This window comes from Rhea pennata, chromosome 8, assembly GCF_028389875.1.
Source record: "Rhea pennata isolate bPtePen1 chromosome 8, bPtePen1.pri, whole genome shotgun sequence".
Lineage (NCBI taxonomy): Eukaryota > Metazoa > Chordata > Aves > Rheiformes > Rheidae > Rhea > Rhea pennata.
The window spans coordinates 33,108,455-33,121,243 of record NC_084670.1 but is presented as its reverse complement, the minus strand read 5'-3'; the positions used below and the strand labels follow the sequence as shown (position 1 = coordinate 33,121,243).

The following is a 12,789-nucleotide window of genomic DNA, read 5'->3' as shown; positions in this document are numbered from 1 at the left end:
CTGCTAACCAAGAAGATCTGATTTCCCTAGAGCATTATTCATTTGTGATCTTACTCCACATTTCTTCATTCCCTTTAAATAACTTAGATTATATACAGCCAGTGGGATTATTAGCAAGTATAATGAAATCACTTCTTACACCTGTTTAATACAAACAGCTATACTTGCATCTTTAGAAACACAGACAGACAACCCAAAAATCAAGTTCTACTGTTTGAGATGCCAATAAAGCTATCATTATAAAACACAAAGGAGTGGTCTTAGCATACAAAATTTGGCAACTAATAAGAGTGACTAATAAGAATGACACCCAAACTGTTTCAAGCAAAATCTTTTTTCACTTTAAAGATGCTGAGGACACCTTCTCTTAAATGGCTATACATACACAGGAGATTCATGCTGTGCTTTTCTGTAAACAAAAATATGTAAAATTCTAGGACATTCAAATATTTACAGACATGTTTTAATAAAGGTCTCAACTTTCACAAGAACCCTTACCTCTGAAAACAGAAAAGCTGCTCCAAACACAAAGCATACCTAAGGATTCAAAGTATATGAAAACAGAAGTAATAATGGGGACCATTTCCCCTCCCTTACATTGATTGCTATGTATTTTTTTTATATACACACACACATACATACATACATATATGTGCTGGCTTTTGAGACATGTGCCCATTAAACAAACTTACCACATTTTGACTGTTGCAGGTCAACGCAGTTCTGGGGCCTGTTTATTTTCAGATTTTGTAGAGCAGTAACCAAGTCTGCTTTGCAGAATGCCTTTACCTCACTCACAATGGCTTTATTGCATAAATTTTTATCATCCCTAGAAGAAAGTCAACTTTACTTAATTATTTAATATGTAACTAAGTTACATATTAAGTAATGCACTGAAAATTTTGTCTTCAGTAAGCTTACTTTGTGAGCTTCATTACATGCAAAGTTTTCTTTCTCAAGCAATTAGAATCAGTTCAAAAAAACAGACTAGAAAATTAACCAAAACAGCTATTATGAAAAATATAAAAACACACTAAAAAAACATACTCTAGGCTTGCTTTAAGAAAAAAAAACCAACTATAAATACTAAGTAACAATGTCTAGCTGCTAAGGTCTTAGGGTGCAAATGAGGCATTATCAGTAAGTAGTATCTTCTTAGACTGACATTATAAAACCTAGTTTACAAACCTATTTTTAATGTCTACTGGCCAAATCATTGTCACAGATGCTGCTCTGAGTCATGTACCACTCCAGTAGAACTACTACAAATGCACAGTACAAAGCCGGATTCTAATACTATCTCCAAAGTCCAGGTGCTTATGTTGACGTAGAAAGGACAAAGGGATTTTGAGATGAAGAACACTTAAGTCACCTCCTGCTCTATTTTCAGAGAACTACAGCACCATTATGCACTACCAAACCCATTCTGGAATTTTGATCCACTTACCAAAATAGTACTGGAAATGTTTTTTTAGCAAAGACAGAATAAAGCTGTTCACAGTCAGGGAATGTTAGTCCTTTAAAAACTAGCTTCAGATGCCTTGTATTAAATCAGGAATCAACCCTCAAAAGTCAACTTCCATTCTCACAAAACAGGAGGGTGGCAAATCTATCTCTACCTTCCTTCCTCCTAAGATTAGGAATCATCAATGTTTATCTCTCCCCCCAAACAAGTGGGCAGAAACCAAATACCTAACTGGATTTCAACCATTAATACAATTACTTTTTCAATTTCATAACTCCAATAATTTTTAAATAATAAATTGGAATACAATCCAAGAAAACTATCCTTTAAAAGTTTTAAAACTGAAGCTCAAATAAATTTAATTCTACTTCAGGCCTCACGCACAGGAAGCTGATTAAGTCTACAACCTTTATGTTTTATTACAACCTTCTACTCTCAGTCTTAAGAGGGCAACTGCCTCTCAAAAAGCGTATTTTGGAAATGCTCTTCATTTTAAGATAAGATGTGAAAATGTCATGTTTGGCAGAAGACTACCTTATACTTCATAACAGATCTAGAAACACACGGGAACTCACGTGCAAAGTATGACAACAGCTTGAGGAAAGAGGTTCTGATACTGCAGACAACATTGTAAAACACGATCATCATTGTTCTCGTCACTCAGGCCATCTGCAAGTTTAGTTAAGACAGTGCTGACATGTTCAGAAGCAACCCAGCAGAAGAAATACTTTAGTGCTGTCACGGTACTGTCTTTAGATGCAGCAGTCCTCAAGTAAGGACAGAAAAGTGTAATCCAACCACCAATCTGAGCTTTGAATTCTTAAGTACTACTCTACTCAGAAATGCTATTACTTTGCTGGAAAAATTCTGGTGAGCCACATATGAATCTCGGGTAACGTTATGCTTCTGACTACAAAGTCAAAATGCAAAAAAGCAAAAACACACAAGATATCCGCAGCCTTCCGCAGCCTACAGATGAAGAGGAAGTAGCTAGGAGAATTTAGACTAAGTAATTCCCTACTTACCTATTCAACTGATGCAGCTCAAACTGAGAAACAATCAATTAAGCAACAGTGAACAAAGCACTAATTTGAAGACAGTATTCGCATACTAAAGCCCTGGATACATTCTGAAGTCTGCTGTAAACTATTAGCCAATTTTAAGAAGCAAACTACAAAGAGTGATGGATGTATCAAACTCAAAATGTAGCACTAGGGTTCAAGCTAAGCCAACCGCAAGGATGACAGTTGCATCCAAAGCAGATGGACTGTGCATATCTTACATATTTTCTGAGAAGCAAGCTGCATGGATTGCCCCCACAACTTTGAATCTTGGTTTTTAAGACATGTGTAGATGAACTGCACTGCAGGGATAGCTTTGTCTCGAACATGCTGTAACATTTTCCCCTTCTTCAAGTTGTCTAGTTCTTGTAGAACAACCCAGGGAATTATCAATGCGAGCCTGCCAACACCTTTCATGGAGGAGGAAAATAAAAAGAAAAGAAAAGATATTTCAAAGAGCTAAGTGAACTAGCACACTTAACATTTAAGTAGCAGAGTTAACATGTAATTCAAACATCGTATTTATGTAAGATAACACTTATCTAGATATTTTGCCAACAGTTGTCATACTCCATAAAAAAAAAATCAAGCTTTTTTTTTTTTTTTTTTTTTTTAAAAAAAGAGCAAATTTCCCTGTCCCTAATCTCATCTCATACTGGCACTCCATTGGTTATAGGTAAAAATGACAGTATTAATCAAAAAAAAAAGGAATAACCAATTCTGATCAGAATACTTTGTTAATTGCTGTAAACATACTTTATAATATTACTACACAGAGTTGTCATTCTGTCACACATGCTACAAGATGCTAAACCAACATGACAGTAGTACAAAAAACAGGATGATGATACCTGAATGACTACTACAGTCACTATGCAAAACCAGCCATTAACTGAAGTGAGCAATGGTTTGTGCTAATTGCCAGTCAGTATTCTTTTGTGAGGAATAGGAAGAATTGATACTGGATCAAGGTTTCATTCATTAGAATTTCTATGAATATGTACAATTTGAACTTCAAAACTCTTATAAGTTCTAATTTACTGTGTTTTTCATTTAATAGTTCTGTTTTATCAGTCCATCCAAGACAAACACTTAACTTGTTTTCTTTCCCACTCACATGGCAAGGATACAATTCAGAAAAATATACACCAACATCCACTTGTTTTAGAGTAAATAGGGCAGGAGTTAGCAACCTTTTGAACTTTTTGTAAAGGAATCTGGTGCAGGACCAGAAATTGGGAGGAGTGATATCCTAAGAACTCGCATCTGAGAGAGACAGCAACTCCCAGTTTAAATAATTTAACACCATGCCTAATTTAGGAAAGAAAAATACAGTCTGACACATCCTTGAGAACTACTGGGACCCTTGTCAAGGTTATTTACCTAGTTGTCTTGGTAGATCTGTTAACTAGTTGAAAACATCAAAGCACCACAAGTATTCTGATAGATTCCATATATGTCTACCACCAACCAACACACAGGATCCCAATCCAACTAACAGCAATTATCTAAAAACTTTGCAACATATCAAAAACAAACATTAACACCAGGCTTTGCAACCAGAATTCCAGAGGAATTGCTCACACGTTTCATGACTTCTATGACCTTCACCAAAATAGAAACAAAGCAGTGGCTGACAGCTTATCAGGTTTTAAGTGCTTTGTGATTTCCAGAAAGTTCTTACAATCAACCATTCTTTCTACAATTTCCCTAGCGCTCACTGTGTATTCACATACCTGGTATATCTTCAGATTTCAGGGACCTCACAAACTCAAGGTGACTAATCATAATATTTGTGTCAATCACCACTAATATGTTCAGACCAGAAGTAGAAGCCTCTAGAGATAAAGGGGAAAAAAAGGAAAAAAATGTTGCAAAAAGATGTATTGTGTACTACCTGTTCAGGTCAGTACCTGATTGTAATGACTGGTTTAAGTAGAAAACGAAGAGTATCAGATCAAGACATACCAGCTGAAATACTTAAATCCTGTTCTGGGAGATCTATTTCCATGCTTGTAAGCTCTCCACAAGTCTGTACTACAGACAGCACCATCCTTTTTTCAAGGCGAGCAACATGCAAATCTTCTACTATTTGCATCTACAGCATTAAGAAAAAAAGTACGTACAAAAATAATTGTATACAAGTAATCTCTTTAGAAGTACGTCCGAAGAAGATTCTTTTGCATTAGTGCTGTTAAAATTGACTAAATGAAAATGTGAAAAAAAATTATTTTAGAAATAAAGCATGAAAAATAGTAAGTTAGTATAGCAAGCTTAAAGCCACGAGAATCACCTACACGACCTCCACTGTAAAAATCAAAAAAAAAAAGTTTAAAATATGTAGATTTGTGACATTTCTGCCTAACGCATGAAAACTTAATTCCATTTCTTGCTACATAGACTGGAAGAATCTTGCCAACTGTTCCTGAAAAAATACAGCTTGCTTTCTCTCCTGACAAATTAGAAGTTGGAATATGAGATAGGCAGCATACACAAGCAACTATGAAGGACACCTTTGCAAAGAGAAAGGCAAACTTTCTATTTCACAAGGTTCCTGATTAGCAGTACTTTACCAAGTCTGTTTAGTATTTGAAAAATGCTCCACACACTTATAAGTACAGATCATAAACCAATAAATATAGAACATCAGGAAAGGACATGGAATTGTCCAACTACAGGAACTCAGTGCCGTAAGTTTTTAATATAACTAAGAAGGGTTAAGTTAGAGCATTACTAACCTCTTGGTCTGATTCTGGGCTCTGACTGCCTTGATGGGATGGAAAAGCTTCAAAATTCTGTAGAAAGAATTAAAATATCATACCAACAATATAAAACATCAAGGACTGCGGAACAAGTGATCCTCAAGTCAAGAGTCTGAGGATACAGCTGTTTAGTGGAGAACAAGTATATCACCAACCTTTTGGGTAGACTTCATGTTCTCACTGCCTTGGTAGGAATCAGATGTGCACGGGACCTCAACAGTCTAGAAACAATAATGGTAACAGAAATAGGACACTAAGACTCTCCTAGAGTGCTTATTAGAAAACACTGAATATTCACAAACAAAAATAAATAGGTAACATAGTATTTTTGATAATCATGATAAAGTACATGACTAGCAATTTTATCTCTACAGTATCACTAGAGACAGCAGGCAAGTTGAAAACAAACAACAAACAAAAAAAAAGAAAAGAAACAACAATGCTCAAAATAAAATTTATATGTAAATATAAATGCAGAGATAAATGTAAGTTAGAACTCGCATACAAACTGATCACAGCTAACTATGAATTTCTGCAGGAAGTGAATTAATTCAGTCCCAGATCTACAATAACATGTTCTGCTGCCATCACCTTGCTGGTGAAAGCACACCTATTTTGCTGAGAGTGGAGTTTTTGTTGGTCAGTCTGTGTAATTAAAATGATTTCATGGCCATGACAGCACCAAAAAAAAAAAAAAAAAAAAACCGAAACAACTCCCCCACACTCACACTTGACATATCTAAATTGAAATACTCTACACCTCTGTCAGTAAGGTAAAGCTATGCAGCTTGTGATATGCAAGACCGTTATTTTTCTCATTTGTGTGACTACTCAGCAGAGAAACATTTTAATGTCATTTAGGTTAGGATCAGAAAAATCCACCCATTTGAACTCTGTAAGAAGATACAAACAGGCCATTTATATAAAAGCAGATTGCCATAAAGAAACTAGCCTGAAACATACATCTGCACAATAATAAAATAATCAGGTTCTCATTACCCGCTTAAAACGTAAAGCTGCAGCTTCGAAGCACCCTCCATCAGTCCGTGTATTACCAGCAGCTTTATCAGAATCAATGTCTTGTTTTTTCTCTTTACGATAGTCCCGTTGTTTAGGTGTTTCAGTTGAATAGTAAGATGGTGTATGTTTAGTAATACGTTGATTTTTCTTAGAAAACTCCTTATATCCTCCTTCATCCTCCTTATCACAAGTCCTAGATAACATATGTGATTTTTTAGTGGAAGATGTATCATCATTTACAGTCTCTATAGAGGTGATAGATGTCTTTTTCTGAGTTCTAACATCTTCACTCCATTTTTTGGACCCATTTGATGCTCTACATGGGACCTGTGAATTGCATGCAGCAGACTTAAACTTCTCCAACATGGTTTGTTCAGCTTTTGTTTTTAGTTTGCAGAACTCAGCCTTCTCTCTCTTCTTTTTCAACACCTTGTCCTTCTGGACTGCAAAGCTATGCCAGAACCTTTTTCCTTCTGTTCCATCAAAACGATGACCTTTGTTATGACTTTCTCTACTAGTAGTTGCCACATCAGTAGTGCTTGTACTTTTTCCATGTTTAATCTCTTTAGGTTTAAATTGTATAACTATTCTCTTTCGCTTGTCAGTTGGTATTGAAAAACTGTCTGTGGTCTTACTTCTGTTTGGAGATTTTCCTTGGGACCTTCTATCAACACCACGAGAAATATCAGAACTTTGGTCTTTTTTCTTCTCTTGCATACCTTTCTCTATTTTGAATCTATAAAAATGTTACAGAGAAAGATACATTATATATAGATAATTAACACAGATAATGAAATAGAACAAAAACAAGAGAGCTTGCACTTGATTTAGCTGTTTACAGCTAAGTATTTATGAGTACTGATTTGGAACATCCTTTACGCATTAGGAACTTTTGGCAACATCTGTCCTTTAAGATAGTCTGATACCCCATTCTTAGTACTTACAGTTTTACTAGCTGTACAGCTATTTTTACGTCAATCTACTAGCTTGAGAAAAAGCTTTTTCTGCGTTTTACTAGCTATTAGCTTGAGAGGTCCTTGACTACAGTGTAGTTCCATCTTACTGCACAGGTGAGTTAAGAGCATTTTAATGAAATTTGTGAGCTGTGCCAAACTTCACTAAAATTCAAGTAGCAGTTAGGTTTTGGCAGCACAGTGCCAAAAACTGAATGACTCTCAAATGACAGAGAATAAACAGACCAGGGAACTCAGAAAAGGAATGATTGAGGGAATATAGCAACATTCAACAAAAATGATAAATGATGCAAAAAGTTGTGAATAAGGAAGTATTTCCTACAAGAGCAGAGAAAGTACTTAATAGATTTATCATACACGAGGTTTAAATTATTTGAAGAAAGTTTCTCCCCTACTCTATCATAGCATTACCAAACATGTTGGGGAGGGAAAAGCCATTTAACGAACTTGCATATAACAGGTCATAACTTAAATATACCTCTGTCTTTGGAGGCTGAACTGATTGCCGGAAGCTGAAAGGGTTTGCAACAGGAAAAGCCATTTATACTTGTCTTGTTTCATATATTCCTTCCCATACAGCCATTTCTGACCACTGCCAGTAATACACTGCAGCTAAATATCCTGTGATTTACAACCCAATGAGGCAGAAACTGCTGTGAGATTTTGTCATGATTAGGAAGCAATCCAAGGGTCTACTATCTCAGAGCTCATGAGATCTTTTTTTTTTTTTTTTTTTACTTTATATTATTAAGTTTTCAAACACTGTTTACATTTTGTTTACATTTTCTACGGTTAAGATGAAAGGCTGTGTTATCCTTCGCCTAGGAACAACTACTTCAAACAGCAGGAGAAATCAAGGCTTTAGGGACTACAGAAATCAATTAAAGACACTAATTTCACTGCAGCCTATGTTTTGACAACAGAATACGTGCAATATGCAATACCGAAAAATGTAATGCTCAAGATGCAGAAGAAAACTTCATCTTTTTATGATAGCTATGTTGGACATCATTTGTCCATTACGTGAAGTGCAGCAACGTAAGAGTTAGAAAAGTTTTAGGACTATTTTTTCAACTACTGTCTCAAACTGACCAGCCTAGATAGGATCTACTTATTAATGTAATACAAACACATCATCTGTTAGAAGTCCATATTCTATTTGGTGAAAAAGTCAAGTGAAATCCACACATTCAATCACTTAATCATCTACTATCTAGGTTTTTTAGTAGTGACATTTAACGACGAAGTAAGAATTTACCTCTGAAATTCTGTTTCTCCTTTCATAGTATGGTTATAAGATCGTGCATCTTCAGAGTTCTGAAAGAAGAGAAAAACCCCAAGGGCTTGTATAGGAAACTGCAGTAAAATAAAATCTTTGTAATATGGAACAAGCTATTATCTCTTACTGGATTTACTATGACTTTGAGCAAGTTAACCTTTAAAAACAGTAGCTGCATACCTCATTATAATTCTGTATTTAGATTTTGTTATATTTAAGAAGCACAAGATGGAAAAATTACTGGTGTGCAAGCCTGAATTATAAATAGAAAAAACTTGACTAAGCAAACACATTCAGGATTCAAGTGTTTCATATATTCCAGAAATTAACCACAGTGTACAATTATAGATTTTTGTATATTTACAAAATTTGCTAGGAACAAGAAAGTTACCTGGAGACTGCTCCACCTAGCCCCAAAGAGCAGATATTTCTATGGGAAGTTTGTGCAGATGAGATGCGTTCTAATTCTGGCCAGATTTACTAATCAGGGCCAGCAGTATAAAACCACAATTAAACAGGCCTGGTTAAGAGTAAGGATAGTCTCCGAACAAAGGTCACAAACAGTGCTAGTTTAGAAGGTAGTTTTAACATTGCTTGGCATTATCTGCATTGCAAGCCGAGTCACATTAGAAAGCACTTAATTAAAAACAAAAGGGTTGCAGAAACCTCTGAAGTCTTAATGAAAGTAAGGAAATCTAGAGAACTTCTAATTGTGGTTGATTCTTTTACAGTAGCACAAACAGTGGAATCTTAATGTAAGAGGCTGTTTGAGGCTGCTGTCACTAAGAATTTTGTCATGCAACTTGCTGCAGGAAGAACTGCTCAATTCACATAATTTAAATCAAACCAGGAGTCAAAGTTTACTGTTTTATTAACAGCACGTAATTAACTGGCAATCAATGAACTACACATTCAGGATCAACATCAGCAGTACAACAGAAAACACTGTATGAGGCAATTAAAAAATGTTAATAAACACCTGTTACCAAAAGTTCTCATCTCAGATACATAAATGACACACATTGCACATCCTCTCCTTCATAGGCAGTGTGGATTACAAGCATACATTCCTTCCTCTGGAAGTACTGGTTCCCCTGTCTACACACACACATCATGCTGAAAATGCAGGTACTCAAGCCTTGCACCTGCCCGCTAAGCACATGCCATTTCCTGTACAACCCACTAACAGACGCTGCTGACAGAGATCCCCATGAGATTGTATACGCACATCTGAGCTGCAAGCACCCCCTTGTGCACCCTGTAATGTCAGCCCTCCAGCTGGAGGGGCAAGCTCGTAACCGGGAGGATACCCCATTAGGCCTGGCTGGGGTTTGTGAAGCTGGTGGGATGACTTCTGGCAGTATCAAGCCCAGTTAACTGCTGCTCTATTACTACTTTCTTACTCCAAAGACCTCTCCCCACAAAACCACAAGTTTCCATGTTGTTTTTATATTTCTTTTCAAGCTAGCCCCTTATTTTCTTAGAAGTCTCTTGGTAATTCCCTGGCTATTACTCGGTTTCATCATCTTAAGCAAACTGTCATTATTACCTTCCTCTTAGCATTATCAGTTCTTGGGTAAATATTATCTTCAAACAGACTGTTTTGGGCATTCTATTCTCATGCAGAGTTTACACTCACATGCCTGTATCATCTGTTTTTTTCTAGGCCACATTGTCAAAAAGTGGCTGTGCAGATACCCCAGATAGCTCTGTTTAAAGCTGTTCTAATTTATATTGCGATAAATATCCTTTCACTCAGGAGGCATATGCCAAGCATTATTTCTGCTAAAAGTCAACAGATATGAAAATTTTTGTCATGTTTACACCACAAAAATCAATCATGCTTAAACATGACTCTAGATAAATGGCTTACTTAAACCCATGTAAGCAGAAGACACCTCTTATCCATACTGTAGAAGATGCACGTACTACTTTTCAGAAGTTTCTCATCATTGTGCTATTAATAGTTAAGTTTTCCACTGTTGTTTGAGTCAGCGAATATCTGCCTACAGCAATACCTATTTTTGTTCTAAACAGATTGAAGTCATGTAACAGTTAAAACCCACTATTCTTTGAATTGGTATAGCCATTAGCAGTGGTGATATAGCTACAGTATGAGGTTTTAAGCTAAGTCCTTACCATTTTCACTATAGAAACATATAAAAATCAAAGCCTTAGAACAAGTCAATGTTAAAAGAGATAAATGGAATAAGGAATTCAGAAGGAAAAAATAAAGTAGTTACAAATATTTGTACATTTCTACATGAGCGAAGGGCTAGCAAGGGCATCTCTCCTCATGTTCACCTACAGACACTTCCAAACATTTTTCTGAAGCATTTATAAGACAACTAAAAACTCTCTTATTTCATATATACTTTACAAAATTGATGGGAAAAATCTAGCAAACTGAAATGTGGATTTTTTTTTTTTACTAATTTACTGACTATGTATTACATAACTGTTATGAAATAACTTTCCAGAAGGGTATAGGAACAACAAAAATAGTCAAAGGAAAGGGAAATTATTTTGACTATGTACATGACCAAAAAGATTATCACTTTGGTTGAATCTGCATTTTACAAGTCATTCAGTAGAATTTTACTCATTACATGTGGATACATACAGGAATATACTAAGAATCTACATTAATTTTGGTCATTGATTTATATCTCATTGGTTAAGAGGACATATTTTCTTGAGAGCCATTGCTAAAACATTGCAAAGTATAATTTGGGCTTAATCAGAAAATAATGTGATCCAAGATGAAGAGCAACCCAGGAAGACAGCAGTGGTTTTGGTAACTTTTTTCTGAGCTCAGCTTTTCTGGTCCAGAAGACATGCTTAAAAAAAAATCTAATAATTTCTGATACCCATGGCCTTTGGAGGGAAGAGGAAACAGAAGCCAGTTATCCGGCTGGAACTTCTAGTTATCTGACTAACTCAATCCTCTTGCTGTCTTTTGATTCATCTTTCTATCACAAAACTGCTAAACAGTTCATGCTCTCCTCTTGAATATGGGATTTTGGTTTTATAAAAATTATACAGTTCTTCCTACTTTATCATCCCGGCCATCCAAATTGTCCTCTTTTTCACTTAATTTCTTCAGTTTCTTTTTAGACATCTTCAAACCTAGGAAAAATAGTGTTATCATTATTATTTATTTTGAATTTTATTTCCACCTGGCATTAAATTAATTTCTTAAATGCATAAAGAAAGAAAACAAATTTCCTCTTGTTTTCACATTACAGAACAACCACAGGAGACTTAAGAAAGCTGAGTATTCACATCTCACTAATAGACTAACTTCATAGAAGAAAATAGGGTTGTTTTATTTACCTTCTGCCCCAGACATGCATTTTGTGCCAGCAAATACACAAGACCGACAAACATCTTTTAATGGCGTGTCACCTAACTGTGGAGTTTTAAAGCAATTCCAGAGATATGACTCATGCCTCAGGTTCACCCCCCCCTTCCTTCCACTGGCCATATTCAGGTCATCGTGAGATGACATAAAAGCTACACCATCCTCCACTTAAATTAAGTTCAGCGAACACACAAGAACAGCTGTGAGCCCCTCAAAATTTAAGATTGAGAAAGTTTAACCAGAGGGTCACAAAGCTTCGAGGTTCATTTCCAAAGCATAGGTGAACCATGTAAACAGTTAAGCTACAGAAGCAGCTCAGCCAAAAAGAGAGAGACTTCAGGAAAGAAGAGCAAACATAAGGAAGGCTCTTTGAGCCACTCTTCAACATGGACGAGTTAAGTAACTGAAAGACAAGCTCCAACTCCCCCCACAAAGGCGCAACAGCCTCCCGCCTGCAGCCCCGCGCACCAGGAAGCGCCGGGCGAGCCTCCAGGGCCCTTCAAGGCGCAAGACCCTCCACCAGCACCCCGAGGGCAGCCGCCAGCGCAAGCCCCCGCCCTCCTCCCCTCCCCGGCTGCCGGGCGCGGGGGCGCCCCCGCCTCACGCACCCCCACCGAGGCCGCGCCGGGCACCTCAGGAGGAAACTGCAGGCCGAGGGCCGCTGCCGGACCCGCGACCTCCCCGCGAGGCGGCGGCGCGGCACCGGGAAATGCCCCTTCCCCGCCGCCCAGCGAGCCCCGGCCGGCGCCTCCCCGGCGCAGGGCACCCTGGGAGCTGGAGTCCTCGCAGCACGGCGGCCTCGCCCCGCGGCGCTCCGGGAGCTGTAGGCGGCTCCCTCCCCTCCCCTCCCCCGCAGTACGTGCC

General features: G+C 37.4%; 1 protein-coding gene across 3 annotated transcripts in view; it reads right to left on the bottom strand.

Annotated features, from left to right (window-relative positions):
* Positions 1-12,657, bottom strand: part of SWT1 (SWT1 RNA endoribonuclease homolog) — a 35,319-nt gene extending 22,662 nt beyond the window's left edge. The window contains exons 1-11 of one of the 3 annotated variants that reach the window (XM_062581949.1): positions 12,534-12,657; positions 11,617-11,690; positions 8,541-8,599; positions 6,288-7,044; positions 5,444-5,509; positions 5,265-5,321; positions 4,495-4,624; positions 4,263-4,364; positions 2,748-2,936; positions 2,041-2,134; positions 693-829 (exon numbers count right to left, since the gene is read on the bottom strand). In XM_062581949.1, coding sequence (XP_062437933.1) covers positions 693-829; positions 2,041-2,134; positions 2,748-2,936; positions 4,263-4,364; positions 4,495-4,624; positions 5,265-5,321; positions 5,444-5,509; positions 6,288-7,044; positions 8,541-8,599; positions 11,617-11,682 — 1,657 coding nt within the window. In that variant the 5' untranslated portion in view covers positions 11,683-11,690; positions 12,534-12,657. Of the gene's footprint in view, positions 1-692; positions 830-2,040; positions 2,135-2,747; positions 2,937-4,262; positions 4,365-4,494; positions 4,625-5,264; positions 5,322-5,443; positions 5,510-6,287; positions 7,045-8,540; positions 8,600-11,616; positions 11,691-12,533 lie in introns of those variants that run through there. The other 2 variants (XM_062581951.1, XM_062581952.1) reach the window with 2 other exon arrangements.
* Positions 12,658-12,789: the final 132 nt, after the last annotated feature.